This window comes from Meleagris gallopavo, chromosome 10 (assembly GCF_000146605.3).
Source record: "Meleagris gallopavo isolate NT-WF06-2002-E0010 breed Aviagen turkey brand Nicholas breeding stock chromosome 10, Turkey_5.1, whole genome shotgun sequence".
NCBI classification, from domain to species: Eukaryota; Metazoa; Chordata; class Aves; order Galliformes; family Phasianidae; genus Meleagris; species Meleagris gallopavo.
Window position 1 is genome coordinate 27,071,541 of NC_015020.2, and position 16,610 is coordinate 27,088,150.

General features: G+C 40.1%; 1 protein-coding gene across 3 annotated transcripts in view; it reads left to right on the forward strand.

Moving 5' to 3' along the window:
• LOC100543009 (CMP-N-acetylneuraminate-beta-1,4-galactoside alpha-2,3-sialyltransferase) overlaps positions 1-16,610 on the forward strand; it is an 86,894-nt gene that overhangs the window by 19,355 nt on the left and 50,929 nt on the right. For all 3 annotated transcript variants that reach the window (XM_031554931.1, XM_031554933.1, XM_031554932.1), the window contains one exon: positions 5,994-6,086. In XM_031554931.1, coding sequence (XP_031410791.1) covers positions 5,994-6,086 — 93 coding nt within the window. The remainder of the gene's footprint in view (positions 1-5,993; positions 6,087-16,610) is intronic.

A 16,610-nucleotide genomic window follows, 5' to 3' on the forward strand; every position in this document is an offset into this window, starting at 1 on the left:
TACTGAGGCTTTTTTTTGGAGCTGAGAAAAGGTTATTTATCCAGAAGCTCCAGGCAGGCTACTGGATTCTGCATCGTAAGAGATGATGCAGTGATCCAAACCTTTCTGAAAAATAGATGACTTGTTGCTGTATTTCTTAAGGTGTTTATGTATTTAGCACTGTTGAGACGCACAGAATTGCAGGGATTGGAAGGGACCTCACGAGATCACTGAGTCCAGCCCCCTGCTAAGGCAGGTACCCTACAATATCTCACAGCGATCTCATCTGAGATTCCTCCTTCTGCCTAGTGATCTAATTCCAGGATGGGAGTGACTTTTTATATCAAATAAATGAAATGGAATTCAATAAGGAATTAGGATCCTTGTGCCTGTTTTATGAATGGAAAACTTGTGTTTGTGCAAAGATGGCACTTCACAAAGGGTGGATGACACTGCTGCTTATGTTAGTAGTATTTTGCTTTCTGTGTTCCTCTGTCTAGTGGGTATTTCCCGAAGATAGTGCTGATGTTGTGTCTTGCCTTCACCCAGAGCAAAGTAGATGGGCTGTGGGTTTTGGTGGGATGCCTTTAAAATTTTGTTTTCCTGAGACAGTTTAATGTAACCTAATCTTCTTCAGCTGGTGTTCTTGAATAGCCCAAATAAATAAATAAATGTTCTTGTTGGTTATCTGTGCTTGCAGTTAAGAAATTAATTTCACAAAAAGCCACAGTTCTCAGTGGAGAAGCAGAACAGGACATTTTTTTTAGTGTGCATCATATTTTTTTTAGAAAGAGGGATTTGAACCATCTCTCTTCCTATTCAGTCATACAATCTCCTTGAAGAATTTGCTTACATACTGAAGTAACATTTGAAAATATTTACATCTGTTTAGCTGGCTGTAGTGATAGATGCATTTCCTGTCTCTTTCAGTGTAAGCATTCTGCTTTTCCTCTTCTTTCTATCTCCTCATTCCTTCTTTTTGTTTGTTTAGTTTTTCCTCAGCTGGACTAGAAAAACAGCAAGTGTCACATGATTCATCCATGTAATCCTTTCGAACCAAAGTTTGGAAACTTTTAACGGAGCTACAATCAGAATTCCTCAAACTTCTGTTTGTTTCCTAAACCGTGCTGCCCTCCTCTTGAATAGGGAGCGCTATGAAGGTCTGTCAGCTCCCCTTCCTTCCTTAATACCTTGAGCCCAAGGAGATGTCACTTGTCAAAATGACATGATGATCGTGACTCTGCTTGCAGAACTCTGATGTGCAAACGTGCTTCTCAGTCTCCAGATGTTACTGGTGCAGGGGAATTGACTGCTATGTATGTTAAACCTGCTTGTTATTGCTAATGACCTCTCTTCCTCTGTGACTTAACAACATTAGCTGAAGGAATGCAAAGGAAGCTGCATCCCCAGCCCTGCTGAGGGTGTCCTCCCTTGCCTTTACTTGAAATGTAATGCTTGCCATGAGGCTGGCGATCTATAATGGGAGAGTTGATGGCATGCTTGCTTTTGTAGGCTGTATCTTCATTAATGTCTCAGTTTGGAGCAGCCTTGTAATTTTGAAATAAATCCCATATTGTACTTTGTGCTAATTGAGTTCATAAGCTGGTCCTGACGTGTAGCTCTGGACATGTCTAGGAGAAAGTAAACTGAAAGCTTTATTCCAAGTGCCTATGAAATACACCAATATTTATCTGGGACCTAGGGGTTCACAGGAATACTTCTGGCCAATGTCGTGCCATGTCTGCGATGGATGCTGCTGGCCCAGGGAACCTGGCCTTGGAAATCCTATTTGAGGTAGAATGCTCTGAACTTTGGGTTGTGTGGATATGGGATTCTTAGCATGAGCTGCTTCAATCTGCCATTTTTATGTCATTTACCCTTTTTATGTCAATTCTTTATCAACTATTCACTTTGTGAATCTGTTATAGTGGTATAAGACTCAAGTTATTTTGGGCCAAGGAAAGAGAAATCTCAAGGCGAAGAGTTAACGTGTTGCTCAAGAACTCCATTTCCTTGTTTCTTATACATACCAGTACACATATCTTGTGTGCAATAGTTAAACAGGAAAGTTGATCTCAAGCAGATGAGGTTTTTCAGTTTCCACTATTCACAATTTAAAGTTCATGTGGAAGATGAGGCAAAACATATCTCTTAAACTGGATTTTGTAATATTCAATTATGTGAGCTCAATTGCAGAGTTTTTTTTTCAGTTCAAACAGAGTTTTTAATACTCATTAATTTTTTTTTAATGAATTTAGATTCCAGCCCAATGAAGATGACATGCTGTCTCTGATCAGGACATGATGAAGGAATTAACCATGGTGACACTTTCATATTTGAGATTAAAAGATGACACACATCTGCCAAATTCAAGAGCAGAAGGAAAAATCTTGTTCCTTTTTCTAATCCTCTGAAAGCAGCTGGATTTTTAACTTATCCAAATTGTGAAATTTTGTTAAGATTGATGGCCACGTAACATTGTAGAGAAGCACAGAAAATTTTAAGGAGGAATTCAGGATGTGTGCTATTCTCATAGGAGAGAAGTTAGAGGGGAAAAAAAAAAATGGGTGTAGTTTCCTTTTATTGGAAAGAAGCCAATTGCTTTACTTTAACATCACCCTCATGCAGGCACTTGTTTAAAAAATGCAGATGTTTACAGTTACTGACTATGAATTGTTTTCTTCATTCATTCTTGAGAAATGTAGTATCTTGCTGGACTTTTTTCCCTGCACAAAGCCTGAGGAAAATGTGAGGGTCCATAGTGCTGTCTGATGGCTTGCTTTCTGCCATATCCACCAGCTCTTCAATTGCCTTCACTCACCTGATGCTCTGATTGTAATGAGGCGCATGAGAATCAGGAGCTGGAACAGGTGTGCTTGGACTTGGAAGATGTAGAGAAGGTTTCTGCCTTTATTCAACAGCGGTCATAGTAGCCATGGCTCACCTACCCCAACAGTGCTTCTGTGGCATTGAGATCTCCTTTGATTCCAGGCACAGTAACAGAGCTAGTGTGTTGAAGCCGTTTGCTGGTAAAGCGCTGAGGAAGGAATATTGTTTGGTTTGGTACGTAGTTCTTGGCCCCTCTGCTGTAAGCAGCAAGCAGGATTATAAATGAAAAATCAAGCATAAGCTCCTGTAATGTTGTGCACCATGTTTTGATTTAGAAATAAGAAATTAAGAATTAAGAAATATAATCACAAAAGTACTGCTGCATACACTGCTATAGTAAGTACACCATCGTCAAATGTGGGAGATGCTTATTCATGCATTTTAGTTCTGCATCCTATTTTTGTTTGTTATGGAATTGGGTTCTTGCCAACAGGCAGTGTGACTTTGGAAAGCTGGGTTGGTTTGTTTGGGGCTATGTAGGTCTCTCCCTCATACCTGCAGCTTCGTAGTTTGGGGTGCTTCACGCCAGATGTTCTGCAAGCTAATTTTTAGAAGTACAATCTGTGAGATCATGGAATTGTAAAGGTCAGAAAGATGTTCAGGTCATCTAGTCCAACCATCAGCCCGTTCCTGTGACAGCTCTAAGCCACATCCCTCAGTGCCACATTACCAGAGTTCTTGAACACCTTCAGGGATGGTGACTCTACCGCCAACCTGGGCAGCCTGTGCCAATGCAAAACGGCTCTTCCAGAGAAGAAATCTTTCCTGATATCCAACTTGAACCTCCCATGGTGCAACATAAGATGTTAGTTTGGATAACTTCATGAAGTAGCAGAATGGTAGGCATGAAAGCTGTATGCGGCCTAATTCCAAATATTTGGCTTTGAGTTATACACTAACATAGGCTCGTCATTATGAGCATACTTGCAATGGCAGCATGGCCTCAATGTGGAATCTGAAGGTTATTTAAAACAATGCCAATTTATCGTTTTCTGTACCATTCTGGCTTAACGTGTGGCTACCAGAAAGGACATGGATGTACAAGGTGCCAGCTACAATAGGCAACCGAGAAGCATTCTGCCTCTGGTTGCCTGGGTTATAGACTTCACTGCATCCAAGGAACGTGAGGAGCTCTGCCCTCAGGCTCTGAGAGTTTTGTGGGCTCTGTGATGGACAGCTTCACCATCAGTATGCTGCGCTGTGCTGATTGTGTGTGCAGGGCTTTCAGCCTTCTGTTCTACAGAAATACCATGATGGGCATCTGAGTGACATCTTAATTTGATAATGAAAGCACCATTAAATCAGAAAAGAGAAAAGTGCCTATGCTTGTGGCAAAAGGTATTCTGTGTGACCACTGAGGTTGTTTGAGAAAGGCCTGCTGTTGAAATAGTTATACAGGTTTGCCAGCAGTGACTCACTGCAGTGGTGGCTATGGATAAATTCCAGTTGCTTTGAGCTTGTTTTTGAAGATTTCGGTATTAAGGGTTTCTGTATTTTCCTTAAGCCAGAAAAATCCAGCAACACTTAAGTTTGCTTAATAAAAGATTAAAATTTCCCCCATTTCTCTGAAATGATAGCATGCTGCAGCAAGCTGTGATCTGTATCCCATGCTGTCCCTTTGGATCGCATCAGAAGGGATGTATTTCAGCACTATTAAAGGGTTTTGTTTTGTCAACACCTTTTCCTCCTGTGCCTATTTATATAGAGATCCTGACTGAAGTCTGAACAGATAGTTCACGCATCTCTTCGGAATCCAGCTTTCCAGATGCTCACTTCTTAGATACTTTCTCATTTAGAGATGTGTATTACAATGTCACCTCTGGAAGGTGAACAAGTAAGTTGGTATTCTAGGCAATGTCTGTATGTTTGTCTATATATATATATATATAGGGAGAGAGAGAAATATAATCTTTGCTGTAAATAAATGACAGTATAACTAGTCAAATTGTTCTGTCCATCCTATGGATGAGGATTTGCAATAGGAAAAGATGAAATTATTTGACCAAAATTACGTGTGGAATCTGTGACAGAATCAGTGTCGGGTCAATGTTACCATAAGTTTCTTCCTGTACTTTTCATCTACAGAGGTCTTAACAAATGAAACACAGTAACTTTTTATTTTCTCTAGCTTATATCCTTTTCCAGCTGTTGAATACTTAAAGTTTTATTCATCAGAAATAGTCTATTCTTTATAGGAGGCTTTGTAGTATATGTGCCTGACTGTAAATGAACTCTCCATACCTCGATCATCCACTTGGAACTGGCCATGATCTCTTGGGAAGTGATCTCAGTACCAGTACAAGAAGGGGAGTTACTGCCTGTTCAGCATGGAGTTATTGGCATTCAAATACAAAATTTGGCCAGCCAGGTTCTGTTTGTAGTACTGCTTACAGTCTCTCCAGGACCCTGTGCAGCTTTGTATTGCGTGCTCAGAATGCTCTGAATCTGTGCCCATTACCTCTAGCAGTAGCTTGCTAGCCAACAGATGTTGGTGATGCCTAACAAAAAAAAAAAAAAAAGCACTGTTGCATTAATAATGGACTGTTCAAAATTATTTTTGTGGATCTGTTTCGCAATATTCGAACAAACAGATTATTTTTTTTCCCAGGTCACTCATTAGGTCTATAGTAATATCTTAAATATATTTCCTTGAGTTGCTAAATGCTGAACAGGCCTTGTTTTTGTACAAAAGCTAAATGGAGAGTGTATTCTGTGTTTGGCCCTGAAATTGCTAGCTAAGCTGAATTATTAGGCACATCTCAACAGAACAACAGCAATGTTGTCTGTCCCAAATGCTGAATGCATCCCTTGATGACAGCCTTTCAGAACTCCTTGGCAATTTGTTTCAAGTGCTTGAAAAGTATCTTCCAAGTAACACTTTTCTGTAATTTTAACTTTGATCATACTCTAGAAAAATATTTCAAATATCTTTAACCTATCCATTGTTTGTTCTCCTGCAATGCTATTTCGCAACAAATGAATACTTTTCTATGTTGGCTATTATTCCTTGTAGCTGATATTTGGAAAATCTGTAAGGCACGAAAAATGACTTGGATGATTGCAAAAGCCAGTTCATAGCAGGAAAGTCTTGACTCTCTCATTTTTTTAATTTGTTTTTTTTACAGGCCTCCAGAATTGGCATCAAAGTATGCGAATTTCTCTGAGGGAGTGTGCAAGCCTGGTTATGCATCAGCACTCATGACTGTCATCTTCCCAAAGTAAGTAGTTTCCATACTTTTCCCAATAAATTCATCATGGTTCATGGGCTAGTTATCTTGTCTTAAAGATTTCAGCTGATGGAGAATCTGGTAATCATGTGCCGGATTTAAACTCATTATGCAAATATATTCATGTTCATTTTCAATTTGTATAAGACTTTGGATTCACAAACAATTTTTTTCCTTGCTAAAATCCAAAATATTTTTTCTCCTTCAGTGGATACTTACAGACCACTGTTCAGTTACTGCCCACAATGGCTTACTGCATTGAACTAATGCCATGTAAACAGGGAGTAACTCATCTCTGACCTTACTAGCTGCTTGATTTCTTGTCCAGACATTGAAAAATGAGATTTGTAGTTCTAAAGATGGCATCTTGCTGGGGATTCTGTGTTCAGTTGCTTCTCTAACATGACCCCTAAATCTTACTAAGGTCAACAGTTTTTTTCCAGGATGTTTTTTTACTTCTTTATTAGTAGAATTCAACATCGGTTATATCATTATTTATGTAGGATCATTATTTTACAGTACAAAATTACGTAAGCATGGCTGACTAGTAGTTCTGCAAATAATTCTCTTCTGAAACTTCTCTCATAAAGAACTATGCAAAGTTAATGTTACCAAGCCAAATATTGTAATTCAATGCATTTAGAATTCTTAATTGCAAGCTATCTTGCTCACCAGATTTATGAATTGGAGCTGTGTGATTTGTTATTTTAGCTTTTGTTTTCAGTTTCTTATATCATTAGTAGAACATGATCTCTGGGGATGACATGAGGCTTGGTCCTCGCCTTAAAACATAGGGTGTTTTTGTTTGTTTGTTTTATTTGGATAAAGTGGGTTTGGCTGTTTTCAAGCATGAATAAAATGAATAAATGTTTTCCCATTCTAAAGGTTCCTGACTTTTTTGTGCAATTTTAAATGTAAATAGGCAAAATATGATGGAAATAGTTAAGATAGAATAAATATTTTTCAGAGGATGTAACTCTTCTTGGTAAGTGCTTCTTTCATGGTAAAAATGTGACTTCTGACTCCACCAAGCATGAACATGCACAAGATGGATTAAAGAGCAATGCCCTGAGAAATCTCAAAATGCAGTTGCTGGTAAGGATAGACTGAATTAAGTTATTTTCATGGGGTCCTCAGTCAATCAGCTCTCATTGTAGCAGCACTTACCGTCTTCATTAATAATCCTAACTGGAAAAAGTCCTAGGTTAAGCATGCAGATAGCACATTTATTGGGGTGTGCTCAATAAATGATTGCGTAGTTCTAGAGAACAGTCTGGATTGCCTGATTTAGATGGCCACAGTCCAACAAAATGTATGTTAAGATGTCCAAGTATGAAATAAGACATCTGGAAGGAACAAATGCAGATTATACCTTTAAGATAGAAAAACTCTGTCTTGGAAGCAGTCTAAAAAGTTTTCCAGTAGTCTTAGCAAAATATCATAGTGAAATGCTGTTTCAGGGTCTTGTGTACATGCATAAGTTGAGAAATTATGTTTATGTGTCAAATTCATTACAATCTTAAGAAAAAAAGGAAAAAAAAAAAAGCAAAGACACAACTCAAGTCTGTAGTACTATATCCAGTTTCAGTGGTGAAAGTCTGATTTGGGAGGGGAAACAGTAACGTAAACAAGGCTCCTTAGAAACAAGTCATCTTTCTTAAGCAAGAGTCCTATCCAAATGAATAGAATAGGAAAAAGCATTAACTTTGGCAAGTTAAATATAAACCATAATGCAGTAGGCCAGAAAATGTTGAGGAACAACTTTATAAAGGCATGAAAAATAATAAAGCTTTCTGCCTGTCAAAAGCAGAAAGTGTACCAGTGATCCTGATGGGCTGATAGGTGAACCTAATATTCCATGTGAGCTAACGGAAGGTAAAGACATAGCAGGGAAGGAAGTTATTTGCATTACTATTTACTGCAGAGTAGTTCCCATGTGGAGATTGCCTTTATGGGGGAAGCTGACAGAAGGTTGACATTTTGGAGCAAATTGGCACGTTGAATTGCTAGGAAAAGTTCTTATTTGTGAAGGACTCAGTGATGAAGTTGCTGAGTTACACATGGTTGTGTACAATCGTTGCTTAAATTGGCCTTAGAATGGATGAATGAAAAGCAGTAAACGTGTCAGGCTTTCAAAGAGAGGCCCATGGAGCATTTGGGAAACTGGAAACTCTTATCTGGAAACCTTGATAGAAACTGTAAAAAACAAAAAAAAATTTAAAAAAAATAGAATAAAATTAGTGTTCACAAGAATAAAGGTGATAGGAGAGAGGAGTCAAGTTGTCTTCTGTGGCAGGAAGTCTGGCCTAGTAAATCTGCTCATGTTTGGATGGCTGGATGAGCATTTGGTGAAGGTAATTTAACTAGTACAACATGTCTGGATATCTTTGGAAAAAAATGCTTAAGGACTCAAGGACTGTTGGGAAATTAAACTGATTTAATCCTGCAGAGATTAGTGACTTGGTGAAGGTAAATGAAAATACATAGTGACTTGGTAAAGATTGAAAACCATATGGAAAAAAAAATAAAAGAGAAGGTTGGACAATGCAGCTACATTTCTCCTGCTGTTCTCCGGAGAACATGTGCTGGGGTCTGTGCTGGTCTAAGTGCTCATAAAATATTTGGAACAGTGGACGAGTAGTAAAAAGCTGACGCATTTTTCCAGGTTAGGAAGACCAGGAGCTGAGTAGGAAGAATGTCACAGGGATTTCACAGCATCAAGTGATGGGACAACAAAATATCAGATCAGGTTCAGTCTTGCTAGATAGGATGCAGTGTTTGTTGAGAAGCTGCAAATATCTGACAGCATATGTCTACTGATGGGCTCAGTTATGCCTCGCAAATCAGGAGAGAGATACTGAATTACTGTGGATGGTTCTGTGACTTACTGGACATATGAGAATAGTAATGCAGGAAAACCAGGAATGTATTATCCCACTGCATCATCTCCCACCTTGCACCTCCATCTGCAATGATAGATCTAATTCTCTTGATCTGATTTTTGAAACAGATGTAGAAGAATTTGGTATATATGGTGATAACAAAGAATAAACACAGCTATTTCCACACTCAAAAAAACTGAATAGATTTCATCTTTTAAGACTGATGCAATCGGAGGACAGCAGGTGTTGGTAGCTGTGTGTAAAGTGGTGAACTCTGTGGAGACTGTTTGGGTGATTGCTGCTTTCGTTACAAGATTTGAGATATTAATTGAAATCAAGTTCTGTTGACCATCACAGTCATGGCTAACAGTCTATGGCAAGGAAATCTCTTATTACAGGAGGCTGGAACCTAAACACATTTTGAGGACAGCTTTATATATGCAACCCTGCCCATGGCAGAGGGGTGAGAACTGGGTGATTTTTTTTTTTAGATCCCTTCCAACCCAGGGCGTTCCATGATATGCCCTGTTTCTTAGACTTTATACCAAAGTAATGGCCAGAGGACAATGATGATAGGGCTAAATGAGTATTAGGTCATATAATTCATCATGTCCATACCAGCTTTTTTGTTGTTCTTCTTTGTACTTAATGTGTTTTTGGGTGTAATTTTTTAAAGACTAGTATGACTTAGAGGCAGACTGGCATAGCTTCATAGGAACGTGCTGCAGTGAGAGTCATGACAGCCATTCTCCAGCAAGAGAGATGGACACATGCTCTCAGTATTGCATCTCAGTGCTGGGTTGCATCTGGTGCTCACTGCACCCAGAGCAGTTCTGCTGCTGGAATGCCGTTAGATAAGTCTTCATTTCACCAGACAGTCTGATTCTGTCTCTTAAAAATGGGCCAACAGTAGATCATGACTCAAAGTGCCTGAAGTTATTGGTTTCTGAACAAGGCAAAGAAAATGGCAAGCGTCTTCGGTAAAATGGCATCACTGGGTCTTTGTTCAGTGAATTAGACTATTTTTAGTAGGTCTGAGGTCGCCTACAAGTCTGGAGCTGGTGCTTTGACCTTTTTGTAGAAGGCATTCACTTGTGTTTGTGTTAACACTACAGTCTCCTGCGTGTCTGGCCTTACTGTGGAAACGTTGCTGCCTGTGTCCAATTCTTTCTTTTTCTATGCTCTATTCTTTATCGAATGAGAAAGGAGACCTCTGCCCTTGATTTGTGGTTGACATGCCAGCCTGGGACAGTTCAGCTGCTGATAATTTTCCAACCACAAACTCTTGTAAGCTGGCAGTGAGCACTAGAATTTCAAGGAGGCAATAAACACAGGGAGTGTGGCCTTTAAGCCTTGTGAATCTGTGCTTGGTTCGAGAAAATGGGGAAGTGGTACTTAAAGAAAGGAGGAGTATCTGAAAGGATTTCAGAGTAATGGAGGGCAGGCAAGCTTGATGTACAACAGCGCGGTAGCTGCTGTGATCAAAATAGTGACTTCAACGTTTGTGATTCGGATGTGTAAGACTGTATAGCACTAAGGATACGAGAGTAAACATCTCTTTCAAATGACTTGGTGCTAGCAAATAGTTCTATATACGTTAATAGAAACTTATTTAAGTCAGTGCGGTAAGAAAAATCTTTTTCATTTGTTTGGTTATTTTTGGTGCAAGCTTTCTATGGATTACCAACTGGCGTATTCTTCTCATTTTTCATCTTCAGGTTCTTTTTAAATACAGCAGCCTACTCTGAGGAAAAACAGCTCTCTCATAAACTCTGCTGGGTTTATATTTTCATGCTGAATTGTTTCTTTGTACATAAAGTTCAAAATGCTTTAAGCTTTCATATTGGTGGTGAATACATAATGGAGATATTCTCCAGACATAGATTTCAGTGGCTTTCTCTCCAATCATTCTCCTGTATTTTCTGCTGCACATGTTCCCTCAAGAGACTTCAGGTCTGTAGGTCTCAGACTCCCGAGCCTTTCTCTGCTTACTCAGCCCAGGCGTGTGCAGCTGGCACAGCCCCAGAGTGCCCTTCTGCATCACAAACAGAGCCTGGCAGATTTGTTTTTGCCACTGCTGTCATGCAAGTGTAGTTTGTGCAGCTTTTGTTCTTCAGGTAAAAGCATTCTTACATCCAGAATTCTGTGTAGCCTGGGGCTTCAGGTGGAACTGGGGTGTTAGCAGAGGCTGTTATAGGGATCAGCATGACTGCCAGTGTGGTGCCCTCATCCCAAACATTTCCCTATTCACTTCCATATCCCATTCTAGGAATATTCTAGGCCTCTTAAAATAAGCACACAGCAACACCTTTCCGTTTCCCACTTTCTTGCTTTGTTGCTATCCAGAAAAAAATATTACTCTGCTACTTAGAACTGACTTCTAAGGCTCTGCCTTTGCTGGCAACTCAAACTCTGGGCTGAGTTTTTGCATTAGCAGACCTAAGGACTGCTAGCAGATCTAATCTAATAGGAAAAAAAATCTACTGAAGAGCAGTGGTGTGCTGGTACAGGCTGCCCAGTGTGGTGGTGGGGTCACCGTCCCTGAAGGTGTTTCACAACTTTGGGGATGTGGCACTATGGGATGTGTGCTGGGTGGACACAGTGGGGTGGGTTGGGATTAAACTGGGTGATCTTAGAGGGATTTCCAGTCTTTATAATTCTGTGATTCTGTGACTTTGTTCAAGTCTATCTGTCCCAGTACTTCATGAGTTGCTGCTGGATGCAGCATGGGTTTGTACTGAAGTGGCATGGCACAAGCACAGTTGGTCAGCCACTGCCAGGGAAGGTGACTGCCGTTTCCTTTTGGATTAGCTGCTTAAAGAGAGCGAGAATCCAAAGGATGGCAGCTTCATGTGGCTCTGGAGAGCTCACTGAAGAAGTAGGCTGGATAGTTAGTTTGCCATTGAGAACTGCTATGTCACTTTGAGATTGTTCCCTGACTGTAGCAGAAGCTGCTTTCTGCACAGTTTTTGGTCTCTTCAGGTGCAGTGGGGAATACTCTTAATTATATAGGATGCACACTATTATATATACGTTTATATGCTGAATTAGTTATAATCTACGAACAGCACCTTGCTTACGCTGCCTGTTCTCACAGCAGAAACTAAGGAAATGTTTGTTGCATTATTGAGGTTTGAATTTTATCAAATAGTGCCTTTTTTCCCTGTGTGTTTTGCTTTTCTCACTCTTTCACCTCCATGGTTAGTGTGCTAGGTATTATACATGGTTTGAAAACACAAAGAGGATGACTTTTTTAAAGCAAAATACTTTGCAAAACACTTAGTCACAGCTGACTGTGCTTCAGAGCACGGACAGCACAGTCTGTTAGAAGATGTGCTTTTAATGTTCAAGCCAGAATCGCTGTCTGAGCTGTTGTTGCTTTTTGTAACCATGGCAATTGGATTGCCCTTTACAGTGCACTAACTGCTTCAGACAGTTCCACCTGTATGGGCTCCAGGAAGAAACTGACAGTTAAGTGGCAACATTCGATAAATGTTGTGCAGTTTACTGTGAACCACTGGTTTGGGTGGCAACCAAAGCTGTGTTGAAAGTGTGGTCAAATAGCTCATCTGTCTATGACAGCTTCCCCGCATTCATTTTTGTTGTAGGGGGCAGTGACAGTGATTGCAGAGATGAGCATATAGCTGTGCAAACAGAACTTTAGTGCTAGCACTTGAGTTACTGGTACTGATGCACCAGCTGGGAGCTTGTACTTGAGAACAAGTGGCAACAGCTCCCTGCTGCCGTTTGACAGCCTGTGAAGATGTGCATGCTGCTGCCATCAGGTTGAAGGAGAGGGGGTCCAATGCAAGAGTAGATTTTAAAAAGAATTAAAAAAAAAAAAAAAAAAGTCAGGTTTTGTTTCTGCATTCTCTTTTCATCTTGGCATTGGTAGTGTAAGGGTTCATGCTGTCCATTGTGCTGCTCCACCTTCTGAGCTAGTATAAATGCCTATGGATAGTGCCATAAACTGCATAAGTGAAATAATCCTTATGTCCAAACATTGGTTCCCTCCCCCATCCATCTATTCCTTTTGTTCAATATTATTATTAATCCAGATTGATTCACTGATGTAGTTTATGGAATCACCAAATCAGTGTACCAAACCAGCCAGGGGTGCAACACGGGAGCGAAGAGCCCAAGTGATGACACTGCAGTGACTCTACCAGCATGGACACCAGATGGGTGTCCAGTTCCACCTCTAGTTCGTGCAGGTTGTCCTCTCTATACCATGTTGACTATTTTTACCTTTGAAAAAAAAAAAAGGTTCAAAGTGGTACGTGTACATTCCATTCATTGGTACATGTACTGATCTTGACAGTGGATTCTATGTAGAGATCTCCATCCCTGGAGATGTTCTAGAACCATAGGGAAGTGACACTGAGGGACATGGTCAGTGGGCATGGTGGGGTGGGATGGGGTTGGGCTGCATGATCTTAACGGTCCAACCTTTACGATACTTTGATTCTAGGGTGTGTGTTCCTTTTTGACTTTGAATAAAAGGTGCTGAGCATGTATGCTCTCACTTTTGTGTGATTACATCTCATCTCATGCCACGTAGTTATGTTGGAATTCTGAACTTTAACCAAAACAAAAAAAGGACAGCTTTGCAAATGTACAAATAAATAGCTGTAATTGTGAGCATGCATGATAGTAACAGAAACAATTAATTAATTTAATGTATGCCACCAACCAAGCATATTTTATTATGGGTGAGTGTTTGGGCTCTGTTGCTGTGGCCCATCTGCTCAAAAGCTATAGCAATAATATCTCACTCTGGAAAAATCTTGGGGCAAAGATTGCTTGAGGATCTGAATGTGTAGGAATCCATTTAAATGCTTATTTCAGTTATCAATGTAAATTCCATTTAAATGCTTTCTTCACTTACCCATGATCCATATAACACTTTTAGTTTTGTTCTGATAATCTTATGTAAACAATACTAATAGCATACAGTTAAACTGAAAATATCAGTGTGTAGATTGAGCTCTTTATTACCATGCTTTTTATATATGCATGCCTTGACTTCTTTTCTATTACTCACAAATCCCCTCAGGAAAGCTTTCCTGTGCGTTTCTTGTTTTATTAAAACTCCAACTCCAGCTCTCCAGTTCATCTTTATTGGCATAGCCCCTCATCTTCCCAGAGCCTCAGGAAGTTCCCTGGTGTCTCTGATGCTCTGTGTGTCACCAGAGTTTTCTCCTCACTGTAAACAAGTGTGCAGCATCTCTCAGAGTTTTTTCTGCATTTGGTTGCAGAGTGGTAATTGATCAAAACCACAGCAGGGAGTTGAGAATGAGCAAGTTTCCTATTTGGGAGTAGATTTCAAATCAGTTTATTTTCTCTGCTACCTTTCCCTCCTCCTCTATTGCTGTCACACTTTGTTCTATTATTGAAATGTTTCAGGATCCAAATGCTGTCACTGAGCCAATGTACACTGGCTGCGAATATGGATGAAAAGCAAGCCTAATTGATGCAAGATTATTAGGCTAATTTACAGGGAGTCTGGGGAGCCCTCTAACTCTATGTTAGGCAAATAAAGATAAAAACGAGAAAGATAAAAAATTCTCTTTTGACTGCAGCAATGTGAAAAATCACTGGAGGATGTTGTTCAGATAATTTTGTAGAAGCTCTGACTTCACTGCAGCACAGGCAGTGTAAGTTGTTTTATCTATTACATTCTTGGTACCTTTTATTTTAATTGTAAGCTAACTGTGCACCAAAATAAATCCACAAATGAATTGCTATTTTCCTTTTTTGTGATCTGCCATCATTTCGAGACCCACTGTAGCTTTTTCCTCTTAAAGTACTTTGGGTCATTGTTTTACAAGTTAGGAAGCTTCCTATGAGTATCAGGGCCCTAGCTTTCTCCAGTGCTTCACTCATAAACCAGAACAACTGTCTAGCTCTTTTAAGAGAACTGTTTCATTGTGATTTTCCTGAAGATCATTGTATCGACAGTACTGATTTGTTACTCTTCCAAGTCTAAACAGATGATGAAAGCTTCAGAACTGTGTGTATTTCAGATAATACATATTTTCTGTTGTAGAAACCAACCAACCAATTGAAAGGTGGTCATTTTATAGGGTTTTATACGTACGACTCGTACTTTCTAAATTGATATGCCGCGTGTTTTGGATTGTTTCTGATCTGTTATGTGTTCGTGTTTACACCACTGCATGCTCTGGGACAGAAGCAGAATTGCACGGTTGGCAGTGATGTCAGTGTCATAGACAGATTCCTGAAAATTAAACTAATTTATCTAGGAATGAAAAGGTTTACACCGAGAGGGAAGACTTGCCCATGAGTGAGCAGTTAGAATGTAAGCACTTCCCAAATGCTTCAGCAAAGGTGGAATTGCATTAAATAACCTGAGAATGAGAGGCGAAGAGAGGTACTTGGGAAACGAGGGCTTTCCCTGTCCTGCAGCCTCCACTGAGCTCTGTGCTGGGGATTCTGCATTGTGATAAAGTGCTTTGGACAGCAGCTGTTGTGGTGGGAGCTCCATTTTGGAAAGAGGGCTGACTGTGGGATGGTCTCAAGGGAAGCTCAGAGCTGCACCAGCTGCTTCACCGGGCAGTAAATTAAGGATAGCAGCACAGCTATCTACTCTGCAAGCTTTGTTTAGATTTTAAGAGTTTGTTTGTAAATGTATAACTTGATGGCTGGGTTGGTATTTTAAGCTATGATATCCAGCTCCAGGCAGTCTGAACATAACCTTTGTCCAAACAGGCAGCCCTTCGGAGCAGGTGGGGGCCAACTCTTTTTTTGCTTTTGATTTGTTTCTTAAACATTGTCTGTGGAGTTGAGGCATTTGTAGAGGAAGATGTTGGCCCCGAGCCCCTACTGAGCAGGCTAGCACGCAGTCTGTGGTTGCTGGACTTGTGTCCACTGCTCTTGGAACTGTGGAGGAAGGATGTCCAGTATTTGAAGGAGGCAAAGTATGCTTACAGGTTCTGGCTTAAGCAAAGAAAACTAAAATAAGAAAACCACTAACTTTTCTCTGTTGTTTTTTCCCTTGTTGTAGATTTTAGTCAGCACACATACCAGCCATTTCTCCTTTGCACAGTTCTGATCTCCTGGGTAATAACAACTATTTGTTTACTTCTGCTCTGTAACTGCTCATTTCACGTAGGGGTTTCCTTGTCTATCAAGGGTAATGAAACTTGGCTCAGTAAAAGCATCTGTAGAGAAGCTGTTGGCCTTTCTTGGCTATGGTGTCCTGGTAAAAACATCCGCTCAACCAGCAAAACTCTCCACCTGGGCTCAGTCAGGAAGGTATGTTAGCAAGAAAACAGTAGGCTCTTTTTCTGAGAAGAAAGACAGAATTGTTCAGTTCTCTCCTCCTAGGTCAGTGATACATGGAATTGTGCTTGGTGTCTGCTCCTTGCTCAGTATATAGGGGAAGGTTTGGAGTGCCTGTCTCCTCCATCTCTTCATTATGAAGCATATTCTTCGTTCATTGGTGTTGTACTATTAGGAATTGCTATAAATGAGGGACTTCTAAACAATGTCCAGACGGGAAATGAGAGGAAACTAGAGTTAACAGGTTTTGTTGTTACTCGTATAAGTAGAACTTAATTTCCTCAGAAGGAAACTAAACTAAAGCCATAATAGCAAATGAGGCCTTACT